This window comes from Mytilus trossulus, chromosome 2 (genome assembly GCF_036588685.1).
Source record: "Mytilus trossulus isolate FHL-02 chromosome 2, PNRI_Mtr1.1.1.hap1, whole genome shotgun sequence".
Taxonomy (NCBI): domain Eukaryota; kingdom Metazoa; phylum Mollusca; class Bivalvia; order Mytilida; family Mytilidae; genus Mytilus; species Mytilus trossulus.
In genome coordinates this window covers 49,492,385-49,510,211 of record NC_086374.1, presented here as the reverse complement: position 1 = coordinate 49,510,211, position 17,827 = coordinate 49,492,385, and the positions used below count along the sequence as shown (strand labels likewise).

Genomic DNA, 17,827 nt, shown 5'->3' with positions numbered 1-17,827 from the left:
ATCAAAAGAACTGAGATGAAAAACCGAATTATTCACATTTTAATAATTTTATTTCATTCTGGTGTGCCGTAGTTACCATTTCAAACTTTCATCTTATGGGATTCTGTGACTTCATCTGTGTGTTGAATCACATACGTATTACAGTTGTATTCGATTTTCTTGATGTTCTTTTATCTTGGATATTTGCAGACAAGGCTGAACCTGAAGGTAATACTGCTGTGTCATGTTTCAATGACGATGTCTGCTTCATTTGGACCCAATCATCATCATATACAGACTCTTTAAATCTTTGTTCTGGGACTTTTATCTTCTCTTTTTTGAGACTACCAAATGTTCGCATGATCCTATTAATGAAAAACTATAAAACTATATTTTTGAAGCAGCACATGCAATAAGGGAGTTGCCGTCAGCTGATAAATAACACAAAACGAAAATATGGATCCCGAAGTAGCAACATCGTTTATATTTTGTAATATTATCCAAATGCAACGATAAGACTTATAGAAATACATTAAGTTACAATATTTGTCATGGAGTTCATTGAACAAAGTTGAAACTAAGTCTTCATCGTTTCGAAATTTTGGTTCAAAATACGCGAAGGCTTGCAAAGAAAGCCGTGTCATACTAATATATGAAATGAATATTATATTCACAACACTTAAAAAATGAATTAAAAAAGTTTTATTTGGGATGCAACTTTATTTCAAATATTTATAAAAAGAATTTCTCATTAATAATAGCTATATTCTTCTATATAAAATAAAATTTCAAATTCCCCGACTGTATGCATGACAGATGCCAAACATAGTTTGCAAGCATCCATGTAAAGCAAGTTTATTTACGATCAACTGAACTTCTGCCAAAGACTCAATAAACGTTTCCCGTTCGTTCTCAAAGGTCATCTTCAGCTATAGTTTGTTTTCCTTTCTATTTAAAATGGTCTTTAAAACTGAAGAATTATCATGAATGTCATGCCCACCAAAGGCCTCACTCAGATGTGGATTCTTAAACAATACAAATATTTCCAATATCATCTTCCATTAAAGTCCTTATAGTATAACGTTGCTATCGCTTATCTAACTTATCTACTTAAAAAAGGTTTACGATCGGGTATATATTTGTACTAAAAAGTATAAGAAACTTAATTTAGAAGCAAACAAAGTAAGCATATAGTCTATCTTATTAATACATTTAGAAAAAAAACTCGAGCGAACTAGAATCGGAGTAAAACCCAAATGTATTGACAGGATAAGAGTCTGTTGCGTATCAGATCTCTATAAACATTTCTCTGCTAGGAATAGCATAAAAGAAGATAAGAACAGTTATGCATGAAAGGGAAACCACATTTGTTTTAGTTACACAGACAGCACATAAAAGAAGCAGAACATGCATTTTTTAATTGAAACCCAATATTGCGGAATTTGAAATAAAACCAAACACTTGAAATGATACAAATATATATCATAAACTTCTGCAAAATTTAATTTAAAAAAATCCTATTTGTATATACGCATATCATCTGAATTTGTTATAGTTTATTGTTAATAATAGAGGGGCAAAAGATACCAGAGTAACAGTCAAACTCATAAATAGAAAATAAACTGACAACGCCATGGCTAAAAATGAAAACGACAAACACACAAATAATATCACACAAGAAACAACATAGAAAACTAAAGACTGAGCAAAACGAACCCCATCGAAACCTTGGGGTGATCTCAGGTGCTCCGGAAGGGTAAACAGATCCTGCTCCTCATATGGCACCCGTTGTATTGCTCATGTTATTATTAACCCGGTAATTATCATAACAAAGTGATTACTAACAGGTTTAAGGTACAAACAATTTCATCAACATATAAAAAGTACAACTAATAAGTTTTTAAAGATTTAGTTATATTAATGTCATATTGGTTGATTGCTACTCGTAGTGTAAAAATTTGAATTTTACAAGCAATAATTTATTCAATTATAGATTATCCATATCTTTAAATATAGCCTGACAACAATGCCGGTTCTGTCATTTTAATATTTTGACATTTAATATTGGGTGCGACTTTCTAATAGTGTGACGGGTGATTCAATAAGGAGGTAGTAATTGTAACTTCTCATAAAAGTTCATCTGGTCTGGTTTGGTTGGTTAATCATGATTTTATATACGCATATTTCATTCTTAGAATTAAGAACTTTAAACCGAACATTAATAATAGATTTATCATGTATTCAAAATGTTCATAGATGAATGAAGATTACACGCCGTTGGTAATAAAATATACGAGTTTATCAAATAATTTCAGTTGTACTTTGAAACAATTGAACAATAATATATCTTACCTGAGGCAGGCCACTAGTAGTCCAATCAAAATAATTCCACCGGACAATGTAAGAGTACTAACTTTCCATACAAAATCTCCTTTAAGGATGTAAATTTAACAATATTTTTAGATATTTGGATGATATATTGGCTCTCAATAATTACGATATAGTCCATAGTGTTAACAGTGGGTTACTTGCCATTAATTTTTATACCCCTTCCAAATTTATTTCGCCATGTTTAATGCCTCAAATTGTAAGTAGGGGGGGGGGGGGGGGGGGGGTGAAATTACACTGTAAAAAAATTTGGGTTCAGAATTTTACAGGAAAGTAGTGATTTGATCCAGCTGAAAAAGGTTAAAAATTAGCACTTCGGAAGCTGTCAAAAGATTTCAAGACACCCTAAACACAAAATTGTCCATATTTTCAGTTAGAGACGTGAAGTTTTCTATAATTTTGATATAATTTGTCCCAAAAATAGTACAACACACTATAAAAATTTCATTGAGAAAGCGCAGGTGGGATTTTTTTAATTTCCATTTATGTTCTTAAAGAAATGCACTACGAATTAATTGTGTTCTCGGACCATAATGTGTACTTAAGAAATTTATCCTGTTGAACTTACTTTAAATAAAGCTAATACTAACAATGATCACTATCCTTTCTACAATCTTGACATCTATATCATTAACGGAAAGCTTGATACACAAATTTATGATAAAAGAGATGATTTTTCATTTCCTATCGTTAAATATCCATTTTAAGAAGGTGACGTTCCCTTGTCACCATCTTATGGTGTTTATGTATATCAACTTGTACAATTCGCTCGTGTATGTAACAACGTATTTGATTTTAGCGAGAGAAATTTATGAATTACTGAAAAATTATTACACCAGGGTTTTCAAAATTACAATTCGATATCACAAACTAGTAAAAAAAAATACTACATTTTATCATCGGTATAAAGAGTATTCGTAAATATCACTCAACATGCAGACATCTTATAAGTTCAGGTTTTTCACATCCAATCTTTTATGGTAATAATATTCACAAAGCACACAAATGTCAGTATTCAACTCAAAGCTTACAAAACCTTTAAACAGACTTATTAAGAAGGGATACAGTTACGATACTGTTTTCAGGCCTTTAAAGATTGCATATTTTGGCTTTAGTATTAATTCACTTATAGGGTCTTTGCATCGGAACTAAACACATTTATTTAAAAATAAAAACAGTTTTTGGCATCACACGAGTTGTTCTTCTCATATATTTAATGATAGTATGATACTAAACCCCTAACGGGAGGGATTGTGCCTGATTTTTATATGATGAAGACATAATCTTTCAATTAGTTAAATTGAGGTCTGGAGCTGGCATGTCAGTTAACTGCGAGTAGTCTGTTGTTATTTTTTTTATTATTGTCATTTTATATTTTTTCTTTTGTTACATCTTCTGATATCAGACTCGGACTTCTCTTGAACTGAATTTTAATGTGTGTATTGTTATGCGTTTACTTTTCTACATTGGCTAGAGGTGTTGGGGAGGGTTGGAATCTCCAAAACATGTTTAACCCCGCTGCAATTTTACGCCTGTCCCGAGTCAGGAGCCTCTAGCTTTTGTTGATTTTGTATGATTTTTAATTTTAGTTTCTTGTGTCTAATTCGGAGTTTAGTATGACGTCCATTATCACTGTACTAGTATACATATTTTTTAAGGGGCCAGCTGAAGGACGTCTACGGGTGCGGGAGTTTCTCGCTACATTGAAGACCCATTGGTGGCCTTCGGCTGTTGTTTACTCTATGGTCGGGTTGTTGTCGCTTTGAAACATTACCCATTTCCTTTCTCAATTTTATTCTGAAGTTTTAGTCACGTTGACATCTCGTTCTGAAATTAATTTCCAAACAATGTGATACAAGTGGAAAATATAAAGCAATGAATTAAATAAATAACATAATCAAACTTAACCGTGTGAAAAAATGGTGAACATTGTATTACAATAAGAAGTTTTTGAGTGATACATTTTTCAATTTTTATTACGAATTAAGCAAGTCTTTTTAGCCAAAGTTTTGAGAAAATGGATGAGGGATAAAATAAATGAGATTTATTAGAAACATGACCAACCCATTTCACTTTTTTTCTTCTTCAAATGTATAGATTTGTTTTCAATCATTTATAACAAAGAAATTGAAATAATATGCATTTTGTTCTTAAAATAATAAAAGAGTTTACAAAAATTACTGGATGGTAAATTTGACACGAAAGAGCATCAACATATGATAAAACTTTCTTATAGTAATTCCTACCAATAGTTTTTTTAAGTTGTATTTATTCAGAAAGGCCCATTTTATTTTTATTGAAAGTATGAAAAAAAGCTTAATTGCGGAACTGTTATTTTTTTTAACCAAAAATGGATAAATATTGATGAAAAAAAATGGGAAAAACATTAAAATTGGGTACTTTCATAGGGCACTAACAGAAAATAATGTGGACATGATTTTTCCTCGTTAATTATTTAATTATTTATTATCAGTCATATGAACCCCCCAAAAAACCAGGTAAAGAAACAAAGTTTAATTATAGAATTGTTTGGCCCCTACGTTAGAAAAGACCTTATTGTTTTTCTAATTCTTTTTTCTTCCGGAATTTTTTTGACATGCCCTTCCCTCGTTTCTATTGAAGTTATCAAGACTAAATATTGACCATCGATAGATCTCGATATGACCTATTACCGGATGAGGCTGTACAGGATTTCATCATCCCCTTTGAGAGTTATATCCCCTTGAAGCAAATATTTTATTTGCAATTTTCTTAAAAAGTATCAGAGATAGAATAGAATTGAAAATAGCAGCATGTACAGGAACAGATGACATGGTTAATAAACATAAACAATAAGCAGGTTATTTGATCTGATAAGGAGTTATTTCCCTAGAAAAATTATACATTTTTCGAAAAATTATATTTCGAGAACCGGACATCGTAGAGACTTGGGACCTTCATCAATATTCTTTAATTTATGTGACCTTTAATTTGTATCCAAGGTCAAAGTTCACTGAGTGCCTAAAAATATGCTTCAATTTCAAGCTTACATTTTAAGAAAAGGATAAAAATATGCTGCATACATACTGTAGCGGATCACATCATTCAGGCAGGCATCAAATTATAATAAGACGATAACTCAAGTATGCGGTATAAATATGTATCTTTTATTCCTCAAAATTACACTTAATTTTGGCTTCTTATACTCATATATTATATCAACCGATTCTCTACAATAGAATACAAATACACATAAACATACATCGTAAGTAAAAATATATCTTAAAACACTAAAATCATAATACTAAACAAACAATAGGAAACACTTTCTTTCACGCTTAATGAATAACTTGTTAAAGTAAAAGGTTAATTGAAATAAATATTACTTTATATATACTTTTACAATTCTTAATATTTCTTCTTTAAATAAATATTGTTCTTAAAAATGTATACATAAATTATTTCTTACCGATTATGATCTCTCTATAAATAACGATGTGTCTCCGTAATCAAATAATTTGTAATGAATAAAAACTATAGACAACGTAACGTACGTAAAAGGCTAAACGTCATAAAACATTAAAAACGGGAAATATAGCAATTCATAAGAGCGCAACGTTACATGTATGCGCAAATACCCAAAAATCGTATCTACAAGTATTACAAATAAAATAAATAACTTCAGTAATAATTAATGAAGTAACCCAACAATTTGGAATTACATTTCAAATCTAACACATACTGTGTATAAAATGTTCCTCAGTACGAGCTTTACATTTTATACCTTAGCTGAAAAGTGTCCGACACTCTATTTAAAAGTTACGACGAGATTATTCTTGAAAGTATAGTATTTTGTGTATATTTTTATAAAGCTAACAGATATCAACCTACTTTAAAATGTAAAAATGATCAATGTGTTAGGACCTTCAATTTGAGGTCAATGTCAGGTCATAATGAAATTTCACCTTGACTTTCAAAGTATAATATGACCTTGACCTTGTGACATTTGAAAGGTCAAATGGTCCTGAGTTGAATGGTGGTAGTTTCATGTCTCTACGATTTCCAGTTCTCAGGTTTTAGTCCAGTCAAACTAAGATTTAACCTCAAACTAATTGCAACAGAAAGTATTTTAGTTCTAATCTATAGCATTATGCCCTATATATACACAGAAAAAAGTCCCATTAAATCTAACTTGAGGAAAACTCAAAATCAGCATTTTTAATTTCCTATGGAAATTAACATTGGAAGGGGAGATAACTCTTACAAAAATTAGGTTTTTTTGGTCAGTTTTTGGTTGTTTTTCTGGAAATTTATGGAAGGTATAATAATTTGATGGGGTTATAAGTTTGTATTTGACTAAATTATATAATCTTCTTCTCATGAAATGTACAAAACCGAAGTGCTATGGGTAGTTTTATTTTTTTCTTGCCTTCTTCATTAAAGAAATTGCAAATTTGCAGCTTTGAAACCATTTTGAAAAAATAATGTGAAAAATTTGGTGTTGTTTATATTTGTATATTATATTTTTTCAGCAACTTACATATCTAATGAAACTTTAAACCACAAAAAGAAGAATACATGCTTAATTATTTTTATTAAATTTGAGATTCTTTACCTCGACATGTTGAAAGTTTCAATAAATGGTCAACTAATGAATTACAAAATCTAGATTATAGCTTGATAAAAGATATGAAAACACATTTAGAGTTGTTTGTTTTACTCTAAAGACCGCTAAAAAATCAAAAATCAATACATTCTTATGAATAGAAGCGGTAAACTTTTAATTTTGTATCAATTTTTATTGATATTTCTGCCTTTTTTGCAAGAGTTATCTCCCTTTTCAATGCAAATCTCCATAGGAATTTTAAATGGTGATTTTTTTAGTCTTCCGCAAGTTAGATTTTATGGGACTTTTTTCTGTGTATATTTAGGGTATAATGCTAAAGATTAAAACTCAAAAATCTTCTGTTGCAATTACTTTCAGGTTGGGGTCAAATTTATGCTAGATTGACTGGACTATTTGGTATTGCATCATATATTTGATGATTTATTATGACCTTGATGAACTTTTGAATTGTCCCAATTTTCTACAATGTTGTCCTTTACGTGCAGATCATTTATCATTCAACGGATTTGATATATCTATTGTCGTTTTAGAGGTAATGCAGTTTGAAATTTTGCTTACTAACTGAATTTTTCAGAAATTAATATTATCAACATGATGATCATGTTTGACAATTACCAAAAACGTTCAATGAAAAACTAAAAAAATAAATCAATTTTCAGTTTCACCTTGACTATGTAAGTTTAATAACTTCTATTTTATATAATTGATCTTGTATCGTTTTTGGCACTTTGCCAAATGCGGTCATTTTGTATATCAAACTGAACGTCTAATAACATTAACGGTTCCAATTTTTCAAAATAAATGAGTTCTACTCAAAAATGAAAAATTCAAACCCCTTTTCCATCCTAGTGGGAAGGGTGGGTCATTTAGTGCAAAAAATCAAAGTATTCAGATAATTATGTTGTTGCATATCAAATGAAAGTCCATACAGCGTACACTTCAAATATAAACCTTTACGTCCCAAAACAAAGTGGTTGGGTGGGGTCAATGAGTGCAAAACATAATTTTTCTTTGAAGATAAGGTTGTTGTATATCAAATGAAAGGTCATAACGTGTTCTTTACAAATATCAATTCCTGTCCTCCAAAAAATAGTTCGATGGGTTTATTAGGTGTAAAAATTAAATTTTCTAGAACATGGCGTTGCCACATATCAAATGAAAGATCATCAAGCCTACATTACAAAGATCGTACTTACGATCTCAAAAACGTAAGGTGAATGGCGTCAATATGTGTAAAAGTTTAAAGATTCAGAAGGTACGCTTGACGTACTAGTATATCAAATAAAAGGTGGTAACAACTTCATTACGAAAACATCACTTTTACAGGAAAGACCTTTCAATTTTTTTTAGCAAACAATTGAGATACTAGTTATTTTAGCTCCTTGTTCACTTAACGTAAACTAAATTCGATCGATATTCAATGAATTTTTATTATTAATTGTTATACTCGGCAACAGGAAAAAATTAGGGTGATATGAACCAAATAAGGTGTCAAATGTCAGTTTCAATCACATTTACGAAACACCCAATGTTGAGATGAACTATAAAACTTCTCATTTATTCGAACACAATGATAAAAACATAAAATACATGTATATTTTTTTCGTGTACAGATATACTATCATTCGCATACCAGAGTTATCTATCCTCGTCTGGTTATGATTTCCTCCATGTCTGGATAGAGGTTTTTAACCAGTGATACAGCTGTTCTGAATTTTTATTCCTGTAAAGATTCTTAGTGAGAAATTAACGATGTTTTTTAGTAGATGCCGTATAAGTAAACATCTAATCACTACTTATTCACAACTAGCATGAACGGAAGTTCCTAATGCTACAGGGAGATAACTCTGTACAAAGCAGATAAATGTTTTAATCGCGTTATATTGTTAAGGAAATATAAAGCTTTTCAGTGATCAAAATTAATGTTATGCAAATTTCTATATATCCAATGAAATTGTTCCAATTTTAAGTTTTTGGAAATTTTAATGTTATTATCAAACGGTTAAAGAGAATGTGTTTGTCAAAATATAATGACAATTAAACGAGCCAAATTAATTTCCGTCAAAGTGTTTGGAACCACTTTAAAATGGATCACACAAAATCGCGAGGTGAATGCATAGAGCAAAGAAACACCAAGAAGAATAGTCGCTTATTTAGAGTTTAATAAACAAACTTATCTCACGGCTAAAAATCCACATGAGCATTTAGTTCACATTAATCTTATCATTTAAATCCTGGCGTAAAGTTTTCCTGTGATGTAGATTTTTGATAAACTGTGTTTTTCAGATTTCTATTGTATTTCATTAACCAAAATATATATGATTTATGAAACGTCGAACTTGACGTACGAAAACACACATTGCTTTAATTGAACAATTTTTCGAATTCATTGTCAAAGTATATAAAATTTATTTCCTGTTGCATCCTTAATCTATTTTGACAAAGTTTTGCCTATATTACTTTTTTGTGTGTTTTGTATGGTATTTCATTGAGTTCTTTTTTATAGTTGCATTTCGTGTGTCAGGAGAAAATATAAACTCGACGTTTGTGACATCAAATGCTAAACAATCAATTGCGTCACGCCCAAATGACCGTTCATTAAAAGAACCCATTTTGTGGAAAAATATTTCTGAAGAAGCTTGCATAAATTAAAATGGACATTATGTGAAAATTTAAAAAAAAAATGATTAGGGGTGTGATAAAGTGTGTGATAAAGGGTGCACATCAAGACTGCGCATATGTTTTAAACAGCAGATTATTTATCAAATATTCAAAACTACCGTATTTACTAGTATACATATGATAAGTATAGATTATTACATGGCAATTTTCATATCAGACCCTTTATCGGCCCAAGGTTATGATATCAGCCCAAGAGCCGCAGGCTCGAGGGCTAATATCATGAACGAGGGCCGATAAAGGGTCTGATATGAAAAATGACATGTAATTATCTTTTTATCATATACTTCAGCAGAAGAAATACAGACAAGCCTTTGCACTTTTAGATAACATTCACAGACAACCAAAAATAAATCTTAACTTTAATTGTTTTTATTGATATTACAAGCATTTTATTTATCTTGTCACAACAATTACCACGTTCTTCAATAATGTTGTCATCTTATCTATGTCTTTCAAAACATGTTTAACTTAATTCCTTTTTGCTCTTCAACCATTTTGTGAAAAGTTTGCCGTTTTCAAACAAATTTCCGGAGATGCACGAAGTTGCATGTGATAAACGTCACGGAAATTAACGGAAAGGCATGTGATAACATTCCAGAAGCAGTTAATAAAGGTACCTTTATCAGCCCGCTATGGAAATTCTTAGGAATCTGGTTAATAAACCTAGTAATCCTTTTATAGCCTTTTGATATTTTTAAATGTTATTGAACTGTAATATTTTACTAATATTTTATACAAGTATATGATAATGATATATATCATTGCCATGTCATCATACAGATTAGTATAACGTTTGTGACATACATCGATATCATAATGGATAACTGATACAGCACGATTGTTATTGATGGTATTGCACATATAATTGACCTCATCTCTTTCATTTTTATATCAATTGGTTAACGATAAACAGTAATGTCCCACCAAGGGCAGTGTTTTACGTATGGACAGTTTTACACCGATTACGTACAAACCTAACATAAATCTACACAAATTTTGTTAGTTGACAATACAAAGTACACAGAAATGTATGTGCTTTTGAGCTTGAAGCTATATATCCTCTGGCACGATTATTAAAATCCATCAGTTACCCTAATGGAAATCTATTCATGTAGATCTGAACTACTAACGCACCTGATGTTGTAATGTTTATAAAGATAGAACGAATATAAAAAAAACACATGAAAAATTGCCTGCATGTTTTTTAATATTTTTTTTTTTATAACGAAGATCTCGCTCGAACTCCAAGAGAGGCGACCAATAGCATACTCCTTGCGAATAGTGAAGATAATTTGCGAGAACAAAAAATTCCTGAAAGTTATCAAAGATAATATTATTAAAAACCCCGATGCTGATGCTATATTTCCAAAGCTTCTCTATATATTGAGTACAACTACATTTTCATCTAGACATATATCTTTTCAACCTACCAGAGTAGTTCATACTCTTTTTTTCGTAATCATTTCCATGTCTGTGGTGTAGATATTTTACCAGTGAGACAGCTGTTCTGTACTTCTTACCTATGAAAATTAATTATGAAGATATTCATGATTGTGTAAATATATAGATGAAAACATAATTGTGCAGTTTATCATTGGCAAACTTGAATGAACTATTCGTTTTTCTTTATTTTCTTTAACCGTTACTTTTGCTAGCCAACACACAAACGCAAAGAAAACTTTAAACAAACATAACAGTAATTTTAGGTATAATGCATCTATTTGTATTTATATATAGGAAGATGCAGTATTAGTGCCAATGCGATAAATAACAATTTATAAAAGTAAATCATAATAGGTCAACATACGTCCTTCAACACTGAGTCTTTACCTACACCGAACAACAAGCTATAAATGGCCTCAAAATTACTAGTGTTAAACCACTAAAACGTGAAAAACAACCGTCTAATCTATAGAAGAAAAAAAACGAGAAACGAGAAACACATATTAATTACATAAACAAACGACAACTACTGTACATCAGATTAGGACAGGAGTAAACCTTTGCAGTGGGATTAAACGTTTTAATGGCACCAAACCTTTTTTCAAACAATAGTATAACATCACAACATAGAAAAAACACACGATAAAATATAAATTGGAAGGCTTAACTCAAGCAAAAGTGGTAAATTAAAATGAAAGATTAAATTAGTTGTGACATTAATATCAATCAGACAACAACCCAACATAATACTGAACATGAAAATGAGTGTAGTAAAATGTCACCAGTAACATACAAATGTAATTATCTAGTTGTCAAATTCTAAATTACTGTCTTCCTCATAGAAATCAAGATTATATTTTTTTAATTACCATCAATGCATGTATAATTACTCATCTCATCACAAAAACGCAATGCCGTATAAGACTTCCTTGTCGATATTACATATCCAACGTGATTAAACATTTCACATTGATGTACCAAACCTGAAAAGAAATCAGAACAGAAAATTAGACAACGCGTTTGGATTGATTGACTATACAATACTGTCCAATGACCCCAAATATATTTACGACTGTCTAGAGAGATTCCCCAGTCCAATGTCCGGAGCCTGTAATTAAGTGGTTGTCCGATGTTGCTGTATATCAAAGTAGCTTTTCGTTCATTGTTTTGTACTTAAATCTCTTGTTTTCTCGTTTGAATTGTTTTACTTCTTATGACAATAACAATCAAAACCAAGAAGAAAACAAAGACTCGTCAAACCAAAAAACATTTACATCAACAGTTACAAATAATAAAGAAGAAACAATACGAACTCCAATAAAACCGGGTGCTCCGGAAGGGTGAGCATTTGCTGCACCGTATACGGCACAAGTCGTGTTATTTCGTTGTTCTATTCGGTAATGATGAAAGGTTATTATGATTGAGGAAGAATATCAGATATGATTTCTGACACACTTTTGTCACAATGGCCAATCAGCTGATGATGGCGACCGTAGAATTTCTTGCGTGATGACTTTAATTTGATTGATTCAAAGCCCTGTCTTAGCGACTTTTGAGAAAGCAGTATTCCTCGTTCAACAAAGTCAACATACTTTGAGCTAGCTCTAGAGTAACGTATCAATTGAGACACATAAACTCCGTATGCTGGTGCTGCTGGGATGTTGCTAAACAGAAATGGAAAGTTGACTATAGGAAAATTAAAATAATCGCGTTTGTCATATTATTTTGTATTCAACCAACCATCAGTAGTCATTTCGAGAAAAAGGTTTAAATAGGAAGCAGATTTATATGTGTTGGTATTATCTTTAATTTTAAGTTTACTTGGGTATATTAAATGTAAGTATAATTATCAAGAGACAGTACATCATCAATATACCGAAAGGGGAAATTAAAAAACTTGACAATTTTGTTCTCCTTTTTGTACAAGCCCTTGGACAAATTCTGCTTCATAGGAATACAAAAACAAATCTGCAAGTAGAGTAGCGCAATTTGTACCCATTGGGTTTCCAGTAGTCTTTTGGTGGAAGACCAAAACTCCGTCCAATTGGGCCTTTTATAGCTGCCTATGCTTTGCACATTATTGAAAGTCGTATGGTCACCTGTAATTGCTAACTTGGTCTGTAATTAAGATTTGACTCATTGGCAATCATACCAAATCTTCTTGTTTTTATAGAATGACAATACTGGTGTTTTTTTTTAATTTGCCGTTATTAATCTTTGGAAAGCATCTTATGCATATCTCTTATTTCTTGACAGGAATTGACTACACGTGTAAGACTTTATGTTATCCCTGATAAGAAATTTATTTTTGAAATTCGCATCTGGTGCAGTAAAATGTACCCGTTAATATCGCAAAACATAGCATATTACAAAAAACATGTACACATATATGTACTTTTTTTGATGAAATACATAATATAATGGAAATACTATCACTATACTCTTTTAGTCCACATATCACAATCTATAAAATAAATCCCATGGTAAATCTAATCTGTCGTTACTTGTTACATTCGACATACTTACTATACACACTTTCACTTATGTCACTTAGCCAATACTTCTGTCCAAAGTCCATGACATCAAGCACTTCTCTTACAACGCTTAAACTTGTAATATTTAGCAAATCATCGGGATAATTTCTTGACCATCTGTGATCCCAATGGCATTTGAAGTTTTGAAGAGTATAGTTAAGAGGCGGTTTCAAGATAATAAGTTTATCCAAATTCTCTGCAAACAATCAAATTACAAAGGGTACAATTCACTATACGCAGAATAAGATAATGGTTTCAAATATTTTGGTCTGTCGATGTGTAAATGCGGACAGCCTTCAACTTATTTGAAATGTCCAAATATATTTTATGTAACGATTTGTAAGAATGTTTCAATGCAGAACTACCAATGAATTCATATTTATTATTCATATATCTCTTATTACACATTTATCTGGCAATTTTGTTTTTCTCAATGAAAAATGGACAATACACTTCTAATATCCCCAAAAAGTAAAAAAAATCCAAATAAAGTACAAAGTTGAAAGCATTGAGATCCAAAATTCCTAAAATTGTTGCCAAATACAGCTAAGGTAACCTATGCCTGAGGTAGAAAAGCCTTAGTATTTCAAAAAATTTAAAATGTTGACTATATTGAGAAATACAATTGATATTTGAATGCCTTGTGATATTTTCAGCAGTTCAAAGTGAGGTTTCTTATTGGGCATGTTATCATTTATAAGCTGAACACTTACTATTATTCATACAAAGTCCTCGATGAATTTCAGTTACTGGTACTTGCTCAACGTACAACGCTAAAACATTAAAATGACAAACATTGAAAATGATCAGTATGTGAATAAACCAGTTTGAAATGGTTTTGCTTTGCACTAGAGCAAGATGATAAGAATCATATAAAAATAATGTTTTGATGATTCTTGCACAGTTAAAGATAACAATTCCAAAAAGACACTTATTTGTTAACGTTTTTTAATTTCTATATGATGTTGACTTGGTCTACTACAAAATACGGTAAAACAAATGCGTAGGTTCGTATCAAAGAACCAAGTTTGTGTCCATTTTGGTTTAAATAAAAAAAATAATAAAAAAAACTTAGATTATTGGTATTTACTCAACGTACAGTACAATAACAGCAAATGATAAAGTTTGAACGTTTGTGAAGAAAACAGTTTGAAATGCTTTTCTTTTGCTTAATAACATGATAATTAAATATCTTTTATCACTACATGAAAATGCGGGAAATCAATTTTTCTGTCATAGATTCTCACTAAAGTACCATGGTTGCATTTATAGTAGTTATAATAAATTACAATGGCAAATGAGCCAAAGAGACAACAACCCAACCAAAAAACAGAAAACACACCAATGTCACCAATGAGTCGCTGTCCCGACACACTGGGAGAAATCCAGCTACCGGTGGTAAGCTTCAGTTTTGTTCATACATCGTTATCAATACAAAGGTTTAATGGAATTTGATGCGACTTTTATTCAAGTGAGATGTTTAGATGCTATAAAACCAGATTCATTCCACCATTTTCTACATAAGAAAATGCATTTACCAAGTCAGGAATATAACAGTTGTTATCCATTTGTTTGATGTGTTTGAGCTTTTTATTTTGCCATTTGATAAGGGACTTTCCGTTTTGAATTTTCCTCGGAGTTCAGTATTTTTATGATTTTCTTCGCCTAAATAAATATGTGTACTAGTTCAGTGAAAATAGACGTCACACTTAACTCTAAAACATATAGACGAATTATGCTTAATTGACGTTTTATATTATGTCATTTCATAAAATTTTTATTACCCCGATTTTGTTTTTTGTCAATGGATTTATGAGTTTTGAACAGCGGTATACTACTGTTGCCTTTATTTACCTATGATAAACATACGTCCGATGTAAGATTTATAGATATTCAAAAATCCTGAGTGTTTCATTAACCACCTCAATGTATACGTTCAATCATTTTGTCTCTTGAAAACTAAAGGATTAATTTATTTATTTGTTAATTGAAGGGATTTTCGATAAAATTCATGATTTCCAATTTTGTTTGTAAAAAGATGGCGTCATATAGGGAGAAATCTATAATACTAAAATTACGAGGTCCAATTTGTCAGCCGTCATCACGTAAAAACGACGAATCAAAGAATTTAACTTTATATATAACTAATTTAGTAGAAAGGTGTAGATTAAAATTTACACCACTCCAGGCCCTTTTGTTTTCCACGTAATTAATATTGCCAATAATTAAGAAGTTCCGGTTCGAGTCCCATACCGATACCAATAGCATATTCATATGTTACCTATTACCTTATCTGTACGTTCCGCATTTGACCAGGCGCACCACCAAACGGTGTATTCAGGATATGCTATACACACGGGTCATAATCACAGGGTTGACACTACTAAATTGTCAAATTGTAACTTATTGTAGTATTTTAATCAGTAAAACTTTATAAGATAACAATACGAATACTAAAAATAAGACGTATAGGTACAGTTTTCAATTTGTTAGCGGGCATGACGTAAAACAGCGAATCAAAGAATTCAACTTTATTTATAACTAATATAGGACAATGCTGTTGATTAAAAAAATACTCCATCCCAGGACCTTTTGTTTTCCAAATAATTAATATTACCAATAATTGATAAGTTCCAGTTAGGCGAGTTCAAACAGAAAGATTTGATTTGAAAGCAGAGAAAACTGTGATAACTATCTTATAATCGGCATGACTTTATCAGATGACAATACTAATACAAAAAAAAGTTTTGCGCATAGTTATATACTTTAATTCAGTCACGGACCCGCGATATCACGGGTGTGTTCTAGTAGTTATTAAAGGTACCAGGCTAATAATCAATTATGCCAAACGCGCGCGTTTACATACGACTCATCAGTGACGCTCATATCAAAATCGATAGAAAGCCAAACAAGTACAAAGTTGAAGAGCATTTATGACCTAAACTTTCAAAAAGTTTCGCCAAATACGGCTAAGGATAAATATGTCTTGGATAAGAAAATCCTTAGTATTTCGAATAATTCATTCCTTTGCAAAAGGTAAATCTATAAATATGACCATATAACTGATATTCATGTCAACACCGAAGTGCTGACTACTGGACTGGTTAAACCCTCGGGGACGAAACTTCCACCAGCAAGTCATCGACCCAGTGGTGTTAATATTTACCAAAGGCACCAGGCTTATAATTTAATACGCCAGACGCGCATTTCGTCTACATAAGAAAGATATTTTTCAATTTCTAAAATCCGATTCAAGAATATACAAAAAGAAAATAAACTCTCTTTACAATCGTTCTTATTATAAATATATCATATGACGGACATAAAAGTTAGTACAAGTAATTCGGAAACCCTTTAAACAATCTCCAAGGTAAACAGACACAACAGTAACAAATATCATAATCTTTGAACATCGCTAATCAAATTGACATTAAGAAATCATCTGCCGAAAATTCAAAACAGGAATAAAAAGCATATTACGATCGAATCCAATTCAAAAGATTCATGAATATAATTGAATCTTTGCAAAATCAGAAGTTTTTTCCAGAAGTTGTATCCCAAATTAACATTAGACTACCAGTTCATTTAAACCATTGTCGAAATCAAATTATACCTTGCATTATTCTTTTACTCGGATTGAACAAATATATGATACATTATTGATCTAGCAGATGGCTATTATGAAACCATGATTTGTTTTACAATGGAATGAATTATATGACCACTGTGTGGAGCGTACTTTGTTGTTTAACTTATTAAGAAAAACACTTATACAGGTGTATGTCACATCGTTATAACATTTGTCACTTAAATAAATGAAGTACACTACATACTGATTTGAGTCTGAAAAAACATGTTTTGTGCTCGACCAGTGAGGTCTAGCGAAGATTTAACTTGAGTAGACTTGCCATTATCTCAATAGTACTTACTGTTCTCCACTGTATTTAATAAGTCTGATTTAGTACTTTATAATCTTGGTGAAGCCTGAAATGGTCTCGATAAAGGCTCGACCAGTCTAGATCTGTCTCGACCAGTCTCCACTCAGACAGTCTCGACCTATCTCGACCAGTCTTGACTTGTCTAGACTCAGTATTGACCTTAAAATTTAATCTTGACTGGTCTGAATCAGCTCATCTAACTAAATTACATATTGGTCTTACAAAAACTTAGGTTATAAGGTAGTTTTGGTTTAATG

At 31.2% G+C, this 17,827-nt stretch overlaps 1 protein-coding gene across 1 annotated transcript in view; it reads right to left on the bottom strand.

The window, feature by feature from the left end:
- The window catches only part of LOC134705824 (uncharacterized), a 46,785-nt gene that overhangs the window by 26,408 nt on the left and 2,550 nt on the right, over positions 1–17,827 (bottom strand). The window contains exons 3-4 of the mRNA XM_063564540.1: positions 14,346–14,405; positions 13,625–13,828 (exon numbers count right to left, since the gene is read on the bottom strand). Of these exons, the coding sequence (XP_063420610.1) occupies positions 13,625–13,828; positions 14,346–14,405 (264 nt within the window). The remainder of the gene's footprint in view (positions 1–13,624; positions 13,829–14,345; positions 14,406–17,827) is intronic.